The following is a 21,038-nucleotide window of genomic DNA, read 5'->3' on the forward strand; positions in this document are numbered from 1 at the left end:
GCACGTACAGCACGCACACAGCGTCACGTAATTACCGACCATGGCGGAATGTGGTCGAGTTGACAGCAACACAAGTCACACCATGGATAAAAGCATTACTCTTCCTCCCGATGAAATCTTCCGCAATTTGGAAAACGCAAAGCGCTTCGCCATAGATATCGGTACTTGGAAATATGAGCGCTTTCTTTCATTTTGCGGCAACTTTTGCACACACTGAGCTAATCTTCGTGTTTGTAGACCAGCTCTGCCGCATCCTTAATACTCTGACAAACACTAGACTTTAGGTGAAAGAAGACAAAGCTAATGGTAGCGGCTTAAATTGACACGCGATGTTAATTTGTTTGACAGCCAGTCAGTTTATTCTAAAGATGGAAGTCTGATGAGCTTTCGGGATTATCGTTTTACCTTTAAGCGGATGTGTGCCTAACACAACCTGGCCAACTTTGACAAGTGCACGAGCCTCCACGTTAGCTGTTAGCTACTCCGTTATAAGAACTTATCTCTTTCAAGACAGTATCAGAGTTTGTCACTTCATTGCTCGTTTTAAATGTCGATTCGCCCTGCTGTTTTCTTATCGGACATTATCGATGTTGTTTTGCTTTAACAGGTGGCTCTTTGACAAAGCTGGCTTACTACTCAACCGTCCAGCACAAGGTGGCCAAAGTGCGATCATTCGACCACACTGCAAAGGTACGGATGAAAAACACACTGTTTATGCTTTAAAATGCAACCACCCAAAAATATGGAATCAGCACACTTGTAGGATGTTCATTCAGCCTTGTTTTGTTTTTGTTTGTTACTTAGAATAACAAAAACAAACAAACAAAAACATAGCAAAATCAGATCAAGTATTGGGAGAAATGTGCTGACCCATCCTTACATCATCAGCTAGTACTTTTCACGAAGTACATGTCAGTACTTTCTTGCACCTCCTCTGGGTGTTATGATGTGCAAGATTTTTTGAGGTATATGCTCCACTATAAAAACCAAAGCTCTCCATCAAGCTCCTTCTAATAATTTTAACTATAATTTTCAATTAGATTAGTATCTGGGTTGTTTGCTGACCATGTCACGGGGATGAGGAAAAGCTTTAACTGTAGCTTTGGGACGCCTGTAAAAATCACTTAATCATAATGATTGTCATCTCCCTTGGTCCTTTACATTAGATGCATTCCTACACCTTGAAGTCAAACTATTCAGCTACTAAATATATTTCTAATTTTTTTTTTTTTTCAAATCTGATTTGCTATAGAGTTAAAAAAAAAAAAAGTGCTGGCTGTGCATCCTTCAAGTGTAGCGATTTCACAGTTTTTGTCAGGGCTTGTGGCAGAAGCCAACATCTGGACTGCTTGAAGTACTCAGACATTTCTCTTCCGTATGTCTGTTTTCTAGGAGGCTGCTGGTGGCAAGCTGTATGAAATATCAATGCAGGAGGAGGTGACGGCACGCCTGCACTTTATCAAGTTTGAAAATGCTTACATCGAAACATGCTTGGACTTCATTAAAGACCATCTAGTTAACACTGAAACCAAAGTTATCAAAGCCACAGGTGGAGGGGCACACAAGTTCAAAGAGCTAATCGAGAGGAAACTGGGACTCAAGTCAGTATATACAAATCAATGTTAGATATCACCAAAAAAAAAACCTTTACCTGTGCTGTATCATTCAGCATTTGTGGCAGTTTGCTAAAGTGTAGAAACTGTAGGTATAAATGGAAACAAAGGGAGCTACATTTCTAGCATATTCTGGGTGACCAGCCTTGAATTAACAATAGTCCTCCATTCTTGTTGTAACCAGTGCACAAAGCAATATCCTGTCCTCTTCCTGTAAAACAGGAAATTGCAAGACAAATTGTATGTTTGTTTGTTTTTTTACAGAGACCTTTGGAAGACCTTATAAAGACTCCTCTGGAAAATATCTAATATTTGATGGCTTGCCAAGTTTGGCAGCCTTCTTTTTTTTTGTATCGGCTAATTAAACAGACGACAAAAAAATCATTAATGTGATCGAGAGCAAGATACAGTTTCAGTTTTCCCAGTTTGTTACTCTAGTCGTTTAATACAAAAAAAGTAACGTATTTGCATCAGCTGGTGCTTGTTTGTAATTATTACCTGTGTAGCCAGTGTAGCTTGAAGAGTGTAAATTTGTAGTCACGTTGAAATAGATCGTTTGTTATTGTTTGTGATGATGCTCACCTGTTTTTGTGCTGTACTGTGGCAGAGTGGACAAAGAGGATGAGATGACATGCCTCATCAAGGGCTGTAATTTTGTACTGAAGAACATACCACACGAGGCTTTCGTGTACGCCAAGCATGCCGACTCAGAATTCCGCTTTCAGACGACTAATCCAGACATCTTTCCTTACCTGCTGGTAAACATCGGCTCCGGGGTGTCCATAGTTAAGGTAATACAATAAATAAGTAAGAGAATAAAGAATGCTCCTTCTTGTGCTGCATCTTGTTCTTGTGCTTCTGCTCCCATTCATTACATTGGATCATGTTTCCATTTCTTCCCATCCTTTGCATTTGCACAGATTTTAAGAGTATACTTTGTTATACTTTCCAAATACCCTGTTTTTCCACATGTCTTTTTGTCCTCTTAAAAAGCTCAATTATAGAAACAACAGACAAATACTGGCTTTTTAAAAGGACTTAAGATGCAGTGTTTTTTATTAAATAGAACATACTATCACTTCTCTCAATGATGCAGTAAAAATATAATATTAAGAGGTTATATGATCACTTTCATTTGATTTACTAGGTTCTTTTGTGATTAACGCACTACGCTGTATCACTTTTTTCTCACTTTCTCCAGGTTGAATCAGAGGACAAATTTGAGAGAATAGGAGGAAGCTCAATAGGTGGAGGGACATTCTGGGGACTTGGAGCCCTTCTCACCAAAACAAAGGTATCCTGAGTAATGTGGACTGGTTTTATTACAAGTCATATATCAGCAACTACTTAAATCGTGTATTTAAGGTTGTCTTGACTTTTTTTTAAATTTAAACCATAGAGATTTGACGAGCTGTTACAGTTGGCCTCGAAAGGTCAGCATGCAAGTGTTGATATGCTTGTTAAAGATATCTATGGAGGATCATACGGGTATTTGGGCCTGACTGGAGATCTTATAGCGAGCAGTTTTGGGAAGTCTGCTACTGCCGACAAAGGTGAGTCATGGACGAACGGGTTTCATTTAGCTAAACTGTAGTGTTATGCAAGTGTTGAGTCACTCCTCATTTCATTACATTTTGCTAAAAAATAATGGGAAAACGTGCAATAATTTATGTATTAATATTTATTTATTTATTGTAATTTCTGTAAGTAGTATTAAAGAGGACTTTTCCAGGCTTCTAGAAGGACATTCAAAGCTCTTCTTTGGATGTTGGCTGTGTTTTTGTTCTCACACTGCTTCAATGGGAAGGCCAATTAATGGCTGATAATGAATCATTATATGTCGGTTTGTTTTCACTGCATTGTCAGTGTGTTTGGGTTCACACCCATGCTGGACAATTAAGTTGTTGCCAGGCAGATACTTTACATATTGCACTGGATGGTGGATCAAAATCTTTCTGTGATCTCCAACACCACTGGCTGAAACACAGCTGCAAACCATTACAGAGCCTCCTCTGTGTTTCAGAGATGGCTGTAGACACTGACTGCTGTATTTCTACTCTGAACTCATCTGTACATATTGAAAATGAATTTAAACAAAAATATATAAAATCATATCCGTCACTCCATGTGACCTGTTGCCACTTATTTTCAGTTCAGCTCTAGTGTAATTTGGCATACCTCAGCCTTTTTGCCCCGTTTCCCCTCCTGAAGAATGTCTTCTTGACAGCCACCCTTCCATTGAGACTGTTTCTAATGAGGCTTCAGTGAACTGTAGATGGATCAACTGAAGGGCCATATTTATCTCACTGCCTTTTTTTAAGGCAGTGAGTTTCATATACTGTTCATCTGCTGTAGATATTTGGCATGCCACTTCTTTTATCCTCCAGCTTCCTCAAATATTTCTAATGGGTACACTGCACAGCATGCTGCAGTATGCCAAGTCAGCTAATAGCTCTTTGGGAATCACCTGTATCTTATGCCTGTGAACTGTTATCTTTAGCATTTTTCCGTGGATTCAACTAAAGAAATGGGAGCAAATTATATGTTAAGTGGCAGGCTGCTAATAAGAAAGTGCCTAAAGGGTCAATTTAAAATTTATTCGTTTTTTAAGTTGTCTGTTATGTGTGGACACAACACTGGTTCATCCCTTTAGTTATATTGCGTTTTTGTTTAATTGCGAAAATAGTACAAAAACTGGGCTGAAAATTAGCATAAAGCAGTTAATGTCCAAAGAAAACTCTCAAAGACCTTCAAAAAGCTCAAAGAATGTTTTCCCAAGAAAAAATTAGAAACTTGCAAGAATGTGCATCTCATGGAAGTATTATATAAATAAATTGTGGGTGGTTAAAGACAGTACTGTGCATCCTTGTAATGTCAGACTCTAACAACATGGTTATATATTGTGTTTTGTATTTGCAGTTTATTCATTTATCATGACAAAAAAACCACCTCACATCCTTTTAGTATGTTTTTAGTCCTAAAATGAAAGAGGCTTGCTCTGAAGATCAACAGCTGCAGGGCAGCAGCTGCAGTAAGCTCAGATTATTCATGGTAAAGTGTATTTCAGTGATGGCCTAGTTTCAAAGCGTAATATATCTGAATTTGCATTTAAACTCAAACCACACTAGTCCACCTCAGATTATTACATTTGAGCAGTTTCTTCCTCAGTATGTGGAAAAATGGCTTCTTCCTTTTTAACCGTCATATAATGGGGTTTTTTTTAAGTGTAGCTACTGCAGTTTAAAGACTTAATTGATTTAAATAAATTGATTATAACCAGATACTTTTATTTCTCTAACAAAGCAGGATCCCTGTTCTTTTTTACCTTGTTAACTACTTCACGTGATGTTTTTGCTCAAAGACATATGAGCATGGCTGTCATGGCTGAGCATTTCTATTGGAATTGCAGCCCAGTTTAATGCCTAACAATCCTCTCACACACCATATCTTTTAGGGAGGGTTTAACTTGTCAGAACTTACAATTACAAATGAGTTTGAGCTAACATTAGTGACACCCTACATATTAGGTAATGTCAGGAAAAAAATATCCTATATAGAGCTTTTCTACTTAGTTTTCTACACATGCTTTCTATCTAACATCAACAGCAACTTGGGGTTTAGGATCTTGCCCAAAGATACTTTGGCAGACTGAAGACTGGAGACACCAACCTTCCAGTTAGTGAATGACCTGCTCTACCTCATGAACCAGGGCTGGTTTATTCATATATTACATATTGACTATACATATTAAAGGAGGAAATCGTGTTGAGTTGCTTCTAAGCCATACTTGGCACTGTTGCCTCACAGCAAAAAGTTCTCAACCTGTCAGGTTTTCTTTGTGTATCCCTGCTTCCTTCCATAGTCCAAAGACATGCACTTCCTGGGGTTAGGGGTTAAGTGATGATTCACATTGCCCATAGGTGTACGTTACCATAAATTGGAAAAGTAGAAGAGGATGGATGGATGAAAGCCAAACTCTATCATGATAAATTTAATTTTGTTATTGTCTCCAGGAAAAAAAAGCATCTAATATTTTCCAGTTTTATTACAGCTGCAGAATCAAATTGATGCCTCTTCATCCAGTGTTGTATTGGTGAATATTATGGAATAAAGGGATGGTGTTATCCCAGAAAATTCAACATCTTTTATAATTTATTGTAGTGAAGTCTGTAACTGTTCAGCTGCTACTGTTGAGCAATTATTGTAGGTAAGTAGTTATTCTAGGTTATAGTTCCAGTTTGAAAATTAAGGAAGTGTTTTAATATGTTTTTTTTCTTGTTGTTGTTGTTGTTTGTTTTATGGAGGCTATCACAGTGCCATCCCGGTGCTATTTATATACTAATATAAAGTCTTACCTCTTTTATGCCTTTATGTTCATATAACCTGCTCTGAATTTTAGACTTTTCTAAAGAAGACATGGCCAAGAGTTTACTCCATATGATCAGCAATGACATCGGGCAGCTGGCCTGTCTTTATGCCAAGCTTCACAACCTGTCCAGAGTGTATTTTGGAGGCTTCTTTATTAGAGGACACCCTGTTACCATGCACACAATCACCTATAGCATCAACTTCTTTACCAAGGCAAGCAAAACTTTGTGTTCTGACACAGAAACAACTTTACAAAAGGCAGTCGTCTATTTGTTTCATGTCAGTGTAGTTGTGAACTGTACAACATTTAAACCACAGCCTTTTGACCTCCTCTTGCTTTGTTGTAGGGTGAAGTTCAGGCCTTGTTTTTGAGGCATGAAGGTTATTTGGGAACCATTGGAGCCTTTCTTAAAGGAGCAGAGGAAGACAGTAAGAAGGAAACAGCTAATACCTGTTGTGGTTTTCAAACAACGATGATTGCACTTGACTGTTCTGCTTTAGTATAGACAACAACCTGATCTAGTTGGTCTTTGACAGGGCCCTTGTTCTTATCTTATAATTTCTGCTGCTAACTAGTAGCTAAATCCTTTATATCAAGTAGCTTTCTAGATTCAACCTGTGGCTGGACAGACTCTCTACTCCCCCGTCATGGACTGCAGCTGGACAAAAGTAGTCTCTTTTTTTTTTCCTGCTCTTGAGATCCACTGCAAGTTGAAGGGCCACAAACCAGAACCTGCAGCACTAGTGCTCCTTCACTAAGCTCTTCAAGACTGCACAACAGGGACTGCCTTTGCTAGTTGGAGTCCAAGATGGTGAAGTTAAAGTCCATCCACAGTGACCACTGGAACAGTTATGGGTATTCTGTGGGAAACATTAAAAGGATCACTGAAAACTTAACAGTATTACGAGAATTTTTTTGGAAGCAGTTTTCAGTGAGATTAAGTATAAATAAAATCTGTGGAGGTGGTCCTTGACAAAAACACATTTCATAAACTGCCATAATAGTATATTAAAGGAATGGTGTATCATCAAAGACCAATAACAGTAACGTTTAAATACGTTAACTTTGCAAAAGACATGTTTAAATATTAACTGTAATGATATTAAAATTCTCTGTAATCCAAAGTGTTTGGTAAATGTATTAACGTTTACATTTTTCTCCTCTAGATCCAAACCAGTATAGCTGGGGTGAAAATTACGCAGGTAGCTCAGGTCTGATGAGCGTTTCTCCTGACATGAATCCTATGCAACGTGCTCGTAGTGGAACGGTGAGTCCACAGTGAGTTAGAGATTTGTTGTATCTGAAGACCTGAAGCTGGGCCACGTAGCACAACATGGCACATCAGCCCTCATTTGCTGATGTTTTTTTCTTTACATCCTTCTCCATCTAATTATTGATAAGTTTGTCTATAAGCTTCAATTAATGTTTTAGTTTTTGATGGAGATGCCATCATTATTGTTGTCGCTGAATACAAAGTCATAAGAAATTCATTCCATTCATCTTTGTATTCTAATTTTTTTCCCCCCATTTTCTGTCCACACACTCTTCTAACTCTCTCCTTCAGTTTCCTGTAAGTACCTTTGCCTGCTTTGCTTGTTTGGTGGTTTGATGGCACATTGGTTCTGTTCAACACGTCGTGTAACTGCAAACACTTAAACAATTGTTGTGACAGGCATTCATTTGTGTGTTCACATTAGACGAACAATAGAAAATAATAAGTTGTTTGATGGTTTTAAAGGATGTGAAGTTTTTCAAGTGTGCTTTTTGCTTGTTTTGTAATACCTTGAGCTTCTAGGTCACTGTAGTAGCAAGAGCAGCTATGTGCCCTCCCCACTCCCAGTCTCCCTCCCTCAGCCCACAATCACTGAAATACCCTTGTGCCCAACTTGCATTCACTAGTTTTCATTACTGCAGACTTCTTTGCTTTTCTTTCCTCTCAAGAAACCATCAGCAGATGTACTAAGTTCTTTAAAAGGAAAGGACTTCCTCTAATGGACTATTGATTGTGTCCATTTAATGAATCTGTTGGCTTTCATTGGCTTTTAGAGTTAAATTCTGCTTTAACCTCTCCTCTTTACTACATCTCACGCTCATCTTTTTTGTTGACACACTGAAGAAAAAATACTGACATGAGTGCCACAAAAAGGGGGAAATATTTTAAAATACATCCTGGAATGATGGTGTTTAAGAAGGGTAGTGGGAATAGGCTTGTACAATTTAACAGCTGGAATAAACGTCAAGTTATCTGAGTGGTTAGGCTTTTAGCCATAAAAGCCTCTTATGGGCAAGGCTTGATAGCGTGAATCTTTTTTGTCTCTTTGTTGTACAGTTTGACATGTTGGAGATGGACCGTCTGGAGAGGCAACTGGTGAACCTGCCTCTGCTGCAAGACCCTTCCTCTTACATCCCTGACACTGTGGACCTCACAGAGGATGCTCTGGCCCGTGAATACTGGCTATACTGCTTCGAAGAGGCCCTAGACGGGGTAGGATGGCGTCATAGCTGTAATAGCAGGATTTAAATGTGGTAAATATCTGCAAAATTATTCATAAAAGAAGGGGGAAAAACACAATGACAAAAATCAAGTCGGAGCCCAGCATTCGGCTTTGAAATCGAAGGTATGGATTCTAAGGTGTCTGTTTCTATTAATATTTTAACTCTGTCAGATTAGACAGCTACAAAGTAATGTTGTCTTTTCATTACTATAGACATGACTGACTGCATGTTCTTCCCACGTTACTCATGCATGCAGCATCAGGAAGAGCTGCTAGCTAGTAATTTCCACTAAAGAATGTAAACACAATGGGAACCAAAGCAGTGTTTGTAATGCTATCTGCCAGTCTAGTCACAGTTCCACCTGACTGCACTGGCAGCATCGTTGGCTGTCAGACTGCTTTGTGTTTATTTTGGTCAACCTCAATTAAATTGCTCAAAATAATTCTAACATGCCAGTCTTTCTGTTAGGACGTACTGAGGGATCTCAGATAAGGCCTAGGTTCTCATAGATTGTGACACATCATGCAAGACAAAAAGAAAATGTTGTGCATGACATCCATTTTTTTTCTTCTGAACCCAAAGAAATGATCCCAGTTTTGCTCATAATTGGGTTGATATAGTGTAGTTTGAACCCAGCATACGATTTTTGGTTGGGGAGATCTGTCTCTTATGTGGTGGGATCTTCTTTTTTTTTAACAAAGGAATGAATTTTGACCTGATCCTGGTCTGACAGTAAAGCTTCACGTTTCCCTTTTGGATTTGGGAAAAGTTCTTGTCAAAATATTTGCCATTTACATGGTGATATATATACATTTCTTTTATTTTTTTGCTCAAAAGTTGAAGTGTTTTCTGATTACTTTTTTTTGGTCCTTGAGCAGGTGGTTAAGAGAGCTGTAGCGAGTCAGCCTGACATGCCGGAGGCAGCCCTGCGTGCTGAGAAGTTCCGTCAGAAATACAGACACAAGCTTCAGACCCTTCGTCAACAGCCGTTGTAAGGACTGCTAGTGGCTCTGCTACTGCATCTAGTTTACTCAGAGGTTACTATAAGTCTAACTCTTTCTTCACCGTCTGCATTAGTTTCATCTCTTTATACCTGCAAAATCTTGATGTTGATCCTGTTTACTCTTTCAGTTTTTAGGACTGGGCTGCACTCCATAAGTGTGGATTAGTAATAGAATCACAGCACTAGGTCTGTAACAGTCTATAAAATTAAAGAAGAAATACTTCCAAATTCCAGATATTTATATATTTTAACTTTCTAATAGTTTATTTCAGAACATTAAAAAAGGGGGGGAAACTGTGGAAAAGTGCTTTGCATTTATTATCCCAGCCCAGTTGTTTCTCTATGTTTCTCTCTTGCTAACGTAGAGTGCTTCTCTTCTCACCTAGTGCTTATGGATCCCTCACTGTCAGAAGTTTGTTAGACACGAGGGAACACTGTTTAAACGAGTTCAACTTTCCTGATCCCTACTCTAAGGTGAAATCTATCAAATGTGTTGTTTTGCTTTTATGCTCTTTTCTTGAATTTTACAGCTGAATTGGCCTTTAGTGACCAATCTCATGGCTCTGTAGTTTTCTTTTTGTTGACTTTGTTTCATTTTTGGTCATGCTCATACAGATGTGGTTTCCACCTGCTGAATTTACCCTGTACATGGGTCTTAAACACACTCTACTGTTATTCTCTTTACTTTTTTCTTTGTTTTTTTCCTTTGGTGTGACTAGTTAATATGTCCTTTGTTTAATATGAACTTTTATTTTGTTTTGTTTTTTTGTATTTCAGATTAAACAGAGGGAGAATGACATTGCTCTCAAGTACTATCAAAAGGCAGTGAAGTCCTTGGATGAGCTGAGCTGGGAGGAGAAACAGTTTGCCCTAGTCCGGGGTGTCCTGGCTGGGAATGTCTTTGACTGGGGAGCCAAGGCCGTGTCAGAGTGAGTGGTCTTTTTTTCATCTCTTGCATCTGGGTTCATAGATTACATCAACCCAGCTGCACAAGCTTTTAGAGACACAAAACATTTTCGCCTCAGTCTTGAAGTTTTGAAAGTTTTGTTATTTTTTGGTAAACTGTTGTTGGTTTGAGCTCACTTTAGTCTGTTTTGTTTTGACACTTACAGCGTCCTGGAATCTGACCCCGAGTTTGGGTTTGAGGAGGCTAAACGACAGCTGGAAGGTATCCAAGTACTTTTGCACAATTGCAGTTGCAACTGCACTGCAGATGTATTGTTAACTACATGTTAGCAGGGCATAAGCACTGTCAGAGGTCTATCTGTGTCTCAGTCCATGCAAGCACATTGTGTGCAATGTGAGGGTCAACTGTGTTTCATAAGCAGTCAGACAGACACAACGTTTAGGCTTATTTTTATTATACTAACATGTCTCCTTGCTTCTCTCACTTGCTCTTGCGTCCTTACATTTTATCTCCTTGCAGTCAGGATGTGAGAGATGAGAAGACCGAGGAACCAAATTCAAACTTTTGTTACTCTTAAGTAACTTGGTTAGTTTTAATGTCATCGCATGGGTACACCTTGGGTTGATTTGATTGGATTTCCAATCACATATTAGTTTAAGGAGAGAGAAAAAACGTTAAGCCTTAAGATGGCATATTGAGAATCTCCCAGCATCACATGACAACTGAAGCATGAAAATGAACTTTTAAGTGCAAGTAAACATTGTTGTACAGCTGGTGTGGAGGCAGATTGATATTTTCAAGAGGAAGGTATCTGTTTAGTTTGACATCACTTCAAACATTTCCTATAAGCTGTGTGCCTTTTTGCTTGCTGTTACACCTTCTGATGTCTGCTGATGATACACTGTCAGGTTTAAGACCTGCTTTTATGCCTCTTGGTGGTCAGACTGACTTTTGTATTTTCTTTTTTATTCCCCTCTCAGAGCGGCCATGGCTCGTTGATTCCTATGACCAGTGGCTTGAAAGACTAAAGGTCAGAGTCATTCTGTTGGTCTTCACACTCACAAGCTGTTTTCACATGTGATCTTAGGGCAGTATCTATAAAATCAGGCCTGGATCTTGGCTGAAGTTGTGCATTTTTACATGCATCACACAGCAGCAGACAGTTTGATTCAGACATGTTTTCACCTCTGTGTTGGATATAAGTGTATTCTTTCATTGGATGTCTCATTAGAAATTAAGCAAACTTTGTTTCCCTTTGGATCTGACTATGTGATTGAAGCTTTTTCACATATGTACTGCAGTCATGTACCTTTCTAGACGTTTCCCTGGAGGAGCTTTGTGTGAAAACACAAACTGAGACAATAAATGGTCTTAAACCTACCATAAACACCTTATGTTCAACACTTTTTGAACTAGGGATAAGCATGTTTTGATGAACCACAAAGAGATAACATCTTCTGGGTGGTCATTAGTAGTGTTTTGCATACTTGCAGGAATGTTTCTGTGTTTTATTTTCTTGATAATTAATGGCTGAATGTCACCCATCCTGGTTTTCTCTTGCAGGGTCCTCCTCATAAGTGTGCCTTGTTTTTCGTAGATAATAGTGGAGTAGACATCATTCTAGGGGTGATGCCTTTTGTAAGAGAGCTTCTCTCTCGAGGAACAGAGGTAGGAAATTGACAGAATAATTACAAAAAGAGAGTATTTGGTCAGATGTTCATTAAACTCTGCAATGATTCTACTGTTTAGGTGGTATTGGCCAGCAACTCTGGTCCAGCTCTGAATGACGTGACGAATGGTGAACTGCAGATACTGACAGAAAGAATTGCTGCTATGGATCCCGTCATTGAGTGAGTGTATATAAGTGATTTTAAATGTGGTTTGATATTGATGAGACAAACTCTTTAGATATAGATTTTTATTATTTACCTAAAGGACTAGATAAATTCCAATTTGCTTTAGTTGTTTGCTATAAATTAGTTTTACTTGTCATTTTAGTTTTACACATATTCATCACATCTGAACAGTGATAAACATGAACATGTTTTTTTTTTTTTTAAATCTTGGACCGTAGCGATCGTTTTGAGAGCAAAACAACAAATAGTTGTGGAGACGTGAATGACTGATTAAAAACAACCTTCACCCCCAAAGATACAATAAATGACAAATAGCTTGTACTAACAGCTCATTCTTAAGGGTGAGCTGCCTTGTATTGACAACAAAAACATTACTCATTAGGAGCTAGCATGAGCAACAAAATCCTTGTTGTAAATAATACTGTACATATGGCTGACGTCTACAAAGCACTGGGCTGTGGTGTGTTTGTTGTTGTGTAGGGCTGGCCTGAGAGAAGACAGGTTGCTGCTGGTGCAGAGCGGTTCCAGTTCTCCGTGTTTGGATCTGAGGTTAGTTGTTTTAGTTTGCATTGAACTCTTTAAATATTTTTTTTTAATACTTTAAGTAAGCTTCCCACAAACTGCAGCCTGAAGCTGACAGAAACAATGAGCTCCTCTTGCTCTGAATGCATGCATACAAGCTTCAGTCCATGTCTGTCGAATGAATGAATTTACAAACATTACATTTGACCTCCACAGCACTGAAGGATGAACTGACTATTTTTTTCCAAAACGCCCAAAAGTCCTGTGAAGTGATAAGAACAAGGTTAATCTGCTTTCAGACCTATGATACTAATATTCTCTCATACAGTCCATTCTGGATTCACTTTAAAATGTTCTCACTACTTTTAAAAACCTATTTGTTTTTGGTTGTTTGCAGGTATAGTTGACGAGAGTACCTTGACTTTTTGTTATGCAAACACAGTCTTATTCGCTTTGTCTATTTGATTTTTTCTTTGTATTTATTGTTGATTTAGTCACTAATATGGATAGTGTATATTTTGTATAACCTGTACAGCACTTTGATCAGCTGAAGGTGTTTAATATGTAATGTAGACTCTGACCTGATTTGACTTGACTTCTCTTGGCTCTGTATGATGAGATGAGAAAGTCAATCCCTAATATAATACTGATATTAAAGTAATCAGCGTGATGGTGGGAGAGCCAAATACTGATAAGACAGTTCTGACTTTTAAGTTCCTTTTTTGGACTGTGTGATAGTCGTGGCTGTGCTCCTATAATGATAAAAATAATAGTGCAAAGTGTGGCTAACATAAGCTGTTAATTGACTCCTTGGGGAGGAGGAGTAAGATAAATCTGATTAAAGCCCCTGTCCTGACAAGAAATCAGGTGATTCTACGTCTTTGTTGTTTCCCAGCCGCCTGGACAAAGTTTTGGCGATGGTTGTGCGGGAGCGGCAGACCGACCTGGTGATCATCGAGGGAATGGGTCGAGCCATTCACACCAACTACTACGCCATGCTCAGCTGCGAGAGCCTCAAGATGGCCGTTATCAAAAACTCGTGGCTGGCCGACCGACTGGGGGGAAAACTGTTCAGCGTGGTCTTCAAGTATGAAGTACCAGCCGGGAAACCAAACAAGGACTGCGGTGCTTTTTCTCCTTCCTGAACGTGACAGAAGCGGTTTGAGTTGAAGCTCTGAATGTAAGGAGGATGATCGTATACTGCCACTGAGTGAACAACCGATTTTAACGCTGACTGTTAAAAATTTATGTGGGTTTTTAAGGGTGATCATTAATTGGGAGATTTGTATGTTTCATTTTAAAGTCGACTTTTGGCTTCATGAACATATTGCTTTCTTGCACATCCATCAAGTTTTCTGTTGAATCATATCATAGCTATCAGTACTACCAGTTTATATACATAGCTTTTATTTTGAAAATGTGCGCCTGTCATTCCCAACATGGCTGTGTACATCTAAGGGATTTGACTTTTTGGCTAGATAGAGACAGCAGCAGGAATAATTACAGCTTTCAGTGGTGAGATGTTTTTAATGTGCCTTAAGGTTGATGTGATTTCACTCACTCAGTTTTGCATTTAATTCCTGTTGAAGGTGTCATTTTACACAAATGTTCGTTTTTTCCAGCACTCTCAGGCCATAGACAAAGAAAAACTCTCGTTTCTTTTTATGACATTCACTCCACTAATCGAATTGAAATTAAGAATCACTGTCATTGTCATTTATGTAGCTGTTGATGTGGAATCAGGGAAGATCAGCTTGATCAGTGGGAGAAGCAGCACTTTATCACAGCAATTCAAGAAACCTACAGTGTTCCTCCACAAGGTGGCAGTATTCTACTGTGATGTAGATTTTTAGTCTTTAAGTCTTTCCAAAGGTGCTTGGTGTCAAAATTAACACAGCATATTTCAGGTTCAGTAAACTGTAAGCATCACATGGAACTTGATGTCACTGAGCTGGCTGTGGCATGAGTCCATGCATTCACTGTAATTACCTGGCATGTACAAATACACACAGCAATCCATCCCAGAGTCAAAAGATATTTGTTTTAAGGCAATAATATGGCAGCTTCTAGTTGTAACAAACATCAAACCTGATGTGAAGTGGTTTATTGTATTGTTAACTTCATCACAAAGGTCTAAATTCAAGGCAGGCTCTGATTAAAAACATTCTTGGTATGAAAATATCTCCCAAAGTCACAGTTGCTTCACTTCTGTACTCATATTGCAATATTGTATTTTTCATTTGTACATATATGTGATATACAATTTTGTGTGTGCGTGTGTGTGTGTGTGTGTATAGATATATAGTCATATATCTATATATAGATATATATGAATACATATTTTGTGTATATATATATATATATATATATATATATATATATATATATATATATATATATATATATATATATATATATATATATATATATATATATATATGTATATATATATGTATATATATATATATATATATATATATATATATATATATATATATATATATATATATATATATGTATATATATATATATGTATATATATATATATATATGTATATGTATATATGTATGTATATGTATATGTATATGTATATATATATGTATGTATATGTATATGTATATGTATATATATATGTATATGTATATGTATATGTGTATATATATATATATGTATATGTGTATATATATATATATGTATATGTATATGTATATATATATGTATATGTATATGTATATATATATATATATATATATATATATATATATATATATATATATATATATATATATATATATATATATATATATATATATATATGTATATGAAATTACATCACTTCAGTTAAGCACACCAAGCACAAATTTGAGTATTATTATTCTCTTGACAATCAATTTTAATTAAATGGTGAAAACCTATATTTTACCTTTGTGAGTGAGTGTGTGTGTGTGCGCGCGCGTGTTGCATTCTCTTTGTAGATGTGTCAGAAGAGTTTTGAACTGAGTAGAGAAATCGGGAAAGTTGAAAGTTGCCCCATATTAAAAAACCAAACATGCCCCTGGCAGTATGAAAGCTCAGCACCCTAGTATGTGGCGGTTGATGCCTGCTGGGGAGCTTCAAGCTGATAATGCATGAGGAGGCCTGGCAGGGGGTCCTCCTGCTTTCTCTCTTGCTCATCACTCCCACTGCCAAAACCCACACACAACCAGTTCTGCAGCCTGCCCTTATGGATGTGGTGACATCTGCTTATAGCCTATGAAAGGTCTGCTCTGGTGGGGGTTTGTTTTTATTTTTTTGCTAGTTTTGGGGGTTTTTTTTTTACACTTTCCAGTGCAGACAGGGTTGTGTCTATCCATCAGTGCAGTCATGCACACATCATGAGATAATGGGCACCCCTTGCCTCCTACAAGCTGTCTAGGTCCTACAAAGGACCTAGACAGCTTGACAAAGTTTGGCTAGCTTGATCCACAGAACTGACACACCTGATGCTGTGTGACTACCATCAGTGTTTGATCTTAATCTGTGTGCATATACACCACTCTGCTGTTTTGTCCAGAGTGATCAACTCACATAATGAACATTTATTTCCACCGTCTTTAAAAATGCACGTGATTAACAGAGAAAGATTTTTAAAAAAGAAAAAATGTCTCATTTATGCCAGTTATTTAGTATTAATTGAAATATTCAGATGTAGCCTGTTAATAATTAATTCCTTCCATAAACCATTACATTTCTTTTAATCTTGCATGATGCCAGTAGCTGTCCACAGCTGTTTTTAACAATAACAGCTATGAATGAAATTTATAAATGTCAGTATTGATGCTGATGGTCCCGACAACTCCTGGTGTTTCAAATCATACCAGACTCGTTGTTTGTAGCCATTTGGTATTTTTATAAAAAGCAGGGGTTGTTGGTTCGAGATCTGCCACTGAAAAAAGTAGTTTGCGTAGAAAAGAAACAGCCTCATCTTGCTCGATGGCTATACAAAATCTTATTCTTTACAATTTTTATAATGACTACTGTTTTTGTTTTATAGAAATGTCAGTGTTGTGACAGCGTAGCGTGCAGCTGTAACATATTGGACTGTATTTGGTTAGCGGTCTAATGGGGTCAAACTGGCAATCGGGACATCCTTAAGCTGTTTGAATTTAGGGTGAACTGCTCAAAGCCACTTCAAACATAGGCTCTCCAGGGAACAGGAACTCCCATTCGGTAACAGGAAAGCCTGTTAGATAATCCACTCTGGATACACACAGTATCTGGGTGAAATGTTGCTGCATGCAAAAAAATAAATGTTTTCCCCAAACAAGCAGATGACTAACATTTAACTAACAAAATGCTACACTAAAAGATCTACAAGTACAAGATGGACTGGCACCAAACATTCACGGTTACCAGAATGTTACAAATTGGTTCAAAGGAAGTGAAAACTAGCATGTAAGACATCTGGAGGTTAATTTCCTCCTGCAGGTTAATTGGCATTCATGGAAAATCAAGAAAACAAAGCAAACATAAAGAGATGTGAAAAAACATACTGAAACAAACTTAGTGAAATCAGAGACTTACAATGACACTACTTAAAATTATGCCAACATGTTTGATCACCTAGAAACCTTTTTTTATAGATTTGGAGAAGGAAATAAAACCTGTTGTGTTTCTTAATTCTGCGGGTAAAGTATGTGCCAGAAGACACTCACTGCCATCTTTACAAAGTTCTCTAGTAGATATGCACGGATTGATTTCTTTTTCTTAATGAACTCATTAAGTGACGGAGAGCAAACTATGAACAATTGTAGACACAAATAAAATGTCTATAAAGTTAATCAAATTTGGAAAAAAAACATGTTTATTTAAAAATGTACAGTTATGATTTGACTTTTTGCATGATGTTTTTAAGGCCTGCTTATAAAGTCTTTCTACTGACTGTAATGTGGCCCAACATGTAGTTCATTTAAGTGAGAATCATGGCCTTGATGCACATTTTGATATGCTAATGATTCCTGCTTAAATGACACTTAAAACAGTTTGTAACTTGCATGCAATACAAACGCAACAGCTAAAAAGAATGCCAAATAATTAAAGATGATGAATATTATAATTTAAAATATTAGAATTATTAGAGACATCAACATTTTAGCATTTTCCTCATACTGCAGACTGACAGAGATGGTGGGTGGCTGTAGGTTCTAGGTTTTGAGATTCAGTACATTATACTGGGGGAACAAATCACATATGCATGAATACCTAAATTAGCATTGTATTATCTCAGCCGGTCATCAATAATCTGACCTAAATGAGTAGTTGGTTTGATGTTGTGAAAATCAAACCAACTACTTCACCAAACACTTGACAAGGCACAAAAACGACTTCAAAAAACCTCAGCAGCTGCAGTGGAACAGACCATTTGTCACATTTTGTTTTTGTACAACTTTCCAATTATAGATAAGGCTCATAACACACTGATACCACAGCCCCAGTGAGACAGTGACACATTGACTGTTACTGTTTGCATAACACAAATCACTGTAGTTACAGTAAACACAGTTGTTTGAAAAGAAGTTTTCTTCTCAAGTTTGAATTTCAACACGCTGTGGCTGAACCTTTTGTGACTCTGAGCAACAATAACATCAATTAAATCAATCACGTGACCTTAAACATACAACATGACAATGTGGGTACCGCCACTGTTTTAGATAAATGGCTTTTCTGGTTTTACCTGTGGAAGTGGTAAACAGAATTTTTTCTCACACATCTGAGTTTTTTCACTCAAATGTTATCCACTACTGACTTATTCTTTCTTTTAGAAATGGTGGAATTTAGTGTTCGAGGAGGACAGTGAGTTTGCAGAGGGGTGAAGCGCTAAAATGGCCTTCAAAAAGGTCGCATGTCTCAATTTTCAGCAACTTCACTGGTAAAAAAAACCAAACAAGATAGTTCAGTTTTTGTTTATTTTTATTGAGCTTGGCTAACTGCTCATTTGTTTTACTGACACTTTGGTATTAATTATACAACACAGCCTTGTATCTTGTATTACTTTTAGGTGCCTTTTCAACTCATTGTAATTTTTATGCATACTCAATCACAACACATCGTTATTCAAATTGATGGGAGGTACATCATCATTGGCAGCTTGTAATTTAGTTGCTGCTGTGACAAAGAACAGTGAAAATATCATCAGCTGTTTAATTTGTTACTGCAGTTGTGTTTCATCTGGTATATACATTAGTCTGACACAATATTGAAAACCTATGACAGATTATTCTGTTACACTGCAATGTGTTCTGGGAAATCTGGGTTCCTGTAACATCCTCCTATGTTCACATACCACCCACGGCACACCCTACAGTGGTTGGTACTGAACGGGGATGATGTGCGCACATACAAAACTGTTTGGGAATGGCTCAAGCATTACAACAAAGGGCTCAAGTCCTGCTTCCAAACATGCCAGATCCAATTCAGCTGAACATCAGCATGTGTTGTAATAAGCTTGATACCAACAGGCCTCACTCTCAAACCACACGGCCAAAAAGAGCTAAATAGAAGAGGCCTTCCCAGCAACTAGTGTCCTTGCTTTATTGGGTGAGAACTGTTTGGTGGCAAGTTAATGGCCTACACAATATTAGGCATATGATTTTAATTTTATGGCTGATCACTGGATGTATATGTTATTAGTTGAGAAAGTTTATTTCAAGCAGAACTGCTGTAGAAGTATTTTTAAAAGGGAATTACAAAGCTCCCCCAAAAAACATCACCCTCCTATATTTCCATTGTAAATCTGCAGCTGCTCTTTAGAATTCACACTGCTGTAAAATCCAAGCCTGTGAGAATACGTTTTGATTCCAGCATGTGCACCACCAACTCCCATTATGAGCTCTCAAAAAGAATTTTTAGTCTCACAGAAGCCACACAGGAGCTACAGGGGTCCCATTAAAATGCTATCTTTGACTGCTCATATCATTCTGCACCTGACATACGCTGTAAGTATGAAGCAATATGTGGAAATCTAAATCTGAAGAAAATACAGTCAGTATTCAAATGTTTTTAGGTAGTTTCAGCAGTAAAGCACCTAGAAGTGTGTCAGTTGTTGTCTGAACTGATGCTGGAATCTGTTTGTGGAGAGGTGCTGGCCAGAACCCTTGTGTCATTTGGTGGAAAAGTAAATGTGCTTCAAATTTCAGAACTCCGCTCCAACTTGTGATTTCTGTTTTCTGCCTCTCGGGCCGCTCAATCAAGCTCACACAGAAATAGTCACCGTGGGATGTACAGGCAAACTAACCTCCTTAGAAATGTTACACCAAGTAAAGAGATTATGAAATGATATGCTAAATAAAGATGTTTGCTTCATATGCCCGTACTAAGCATAACTAAACCCAAGGATTGGGGATTTTATACACAGCGTGTCCTTTTTTTGGTTAGTCAGATTTGGACCCTTCACAAAGTAAGATGTTTAGGCACTCAATATTAATTTCTAAAGGCATGTTGGAATTTCCGTCTGTTATCTGCCTTCTGCAGACTCAGTCCCTCTGCGCTGCACTCACAGTTTGCTAAGTGGCTTGTCACCATTGTTTGCATTCACACCAAATGACTATAAAGCTTGTTCATTGGTTTCAATAAAGCTAACAAGTGCATTTTTCAGTGTTGATGCACAAAACAAAATAGCTGACTGTTTCTAAATGTCAACCTATTCCCCCAAGTGATTTATACACAATCATACTGCAAATACACAGAATTGAATTTGCCAACACATAACAGGCTCACAGTGTAGATTTAGAATGAGACTGGGCTGGATGCTCTGCAGACTTTGTAAGATCGATTTGCATGAGAACAGCCCATGAAAGATGCAGTCCAAGAATTCACTGCAGAGGATATATAAAAACCGAACTCGCTGCTGAATGTTATTAAAAGTATTGCTGGAATCTTCTTGAGCCGTGTACTTCGAAAAGATAGATTTATAGATGATGCAACCAGTAATTTTTGGCATAAAAAAATAGGGTCAGAATTATTTTCTCTTGAATGAAACGTTTCACCTCAAATTCTAAAACTACATGCATTAATGTGCCTCAATAGCCATCTCCACCACCCTGTGAATGCTTTTCACCTGACTTCTGAACCTGGCTGCAGGAATCTGCTCTCATTCAGCTACAACAACTTTGGTGAGATTGGGCACCAATTTAGTTGATAAGGCTGAATTTAGAGCAGTTAGTCTTTCTAATGTCCTGGCTATAGTTGTATAAAGTCAGACAGGTTATGTTATTTTGACTCTGGCAAAAAGTA

General features: G+C 37.7%; 1 protein-coding gene across 2 annotated transcripts; it reads left to right on the plus strand.

Annotated features, from left to right (window-relative positions):
• Window positions 1-32: 32 nt before the first annotated feature.
• Window positions 33-14,947, plus strand: pank4 (pantothenate kinase 4 (inactive)). Of its 2 annotated transcripts, none has more exons than XM_006782931.3 (19): window positions 33-161; window positions 608-690; window positions 1,393-1,601; window positions 2,221-2,404; window positions 2,815-2,907; window positions 3,013-3,166; window positions 6,013-6,194; window positions 6,329-6,410; window positions 7,149-7,249; window positions 8,312-8,467; window positions 9,357-9,469; window positions 9,868-9,955; window positions 10,259-10,410; window positions 10,594-10,649; window positions 11,369-11,418; window positions 11,952-12,056; window positions 12,138-12,238; window positions 12,725-12,793; window positions 13,662-14,947. In XM_006782931.3, exons 1-19 carry the CDS (start codon window positions 41-43, stop codon window positions 13,909-13,911), a joined length of 2,349 nt encoding a protein of 782 aa, XP_006782994.2. In that variant the 5' UTR covers window positions 33-40; the 3' UTR covers window positions 13,912-14,947. The 2 variants fall into 2 exon arrangements, with proteins under 2 accessions (XP_006782994.2, XP_087697033.1); XM_087840907.1 differs by having other exon boundaries at window positions 119-161; window positions 1,393-1,437.
• The last annotated feature ends 6,091 nt before the right edge of the window (window positions 14,948-21,038 follow it).

The sequence above is a fragment of the Neolamprologus brichardi genome, chromosome 5 (genome assembly GCF_056152115.1).
Source record: "Neolamprologus brichardi isolate AB-2024 chromosome 5, ASM5615211v1, whole genome shotgun sequence".
Taxonomy (NCBI): domain Eukaryota; kingdom Metazoa; phylum Chordata; class Actinopteri; order Cichliformes; family Cichlidae; genus Neolamprologus; species Neolamprologus brichardi.

What these genes read in the sequence shown, in the direction of transcription:
- pank4 (XM_006782931.3), top strand. Translation starts at nt 41, where the DNA reads ATGGCGGAATGTGGTCGAGTTGACAGCAACACAAGTCACACCATGGAT. An exon ending in CATTCGACCACACTGCAAAG is followed by an intron (nt 691 to 1,392) that starts GTACGGATGAAA and finishes TCTGTTTTCTAG; the next exon opens with GAGGCTGCTGGTGGCAAGCT. An exon ending in GAGAGGAAACTGGGACTCAA is followed by an intron (nt 1,602 to 2,220) that starts GTCAGTATATAC and finishes GTACTGTGGCAG; the next exon opens with AGTGGACAAAGAGGATGAGA.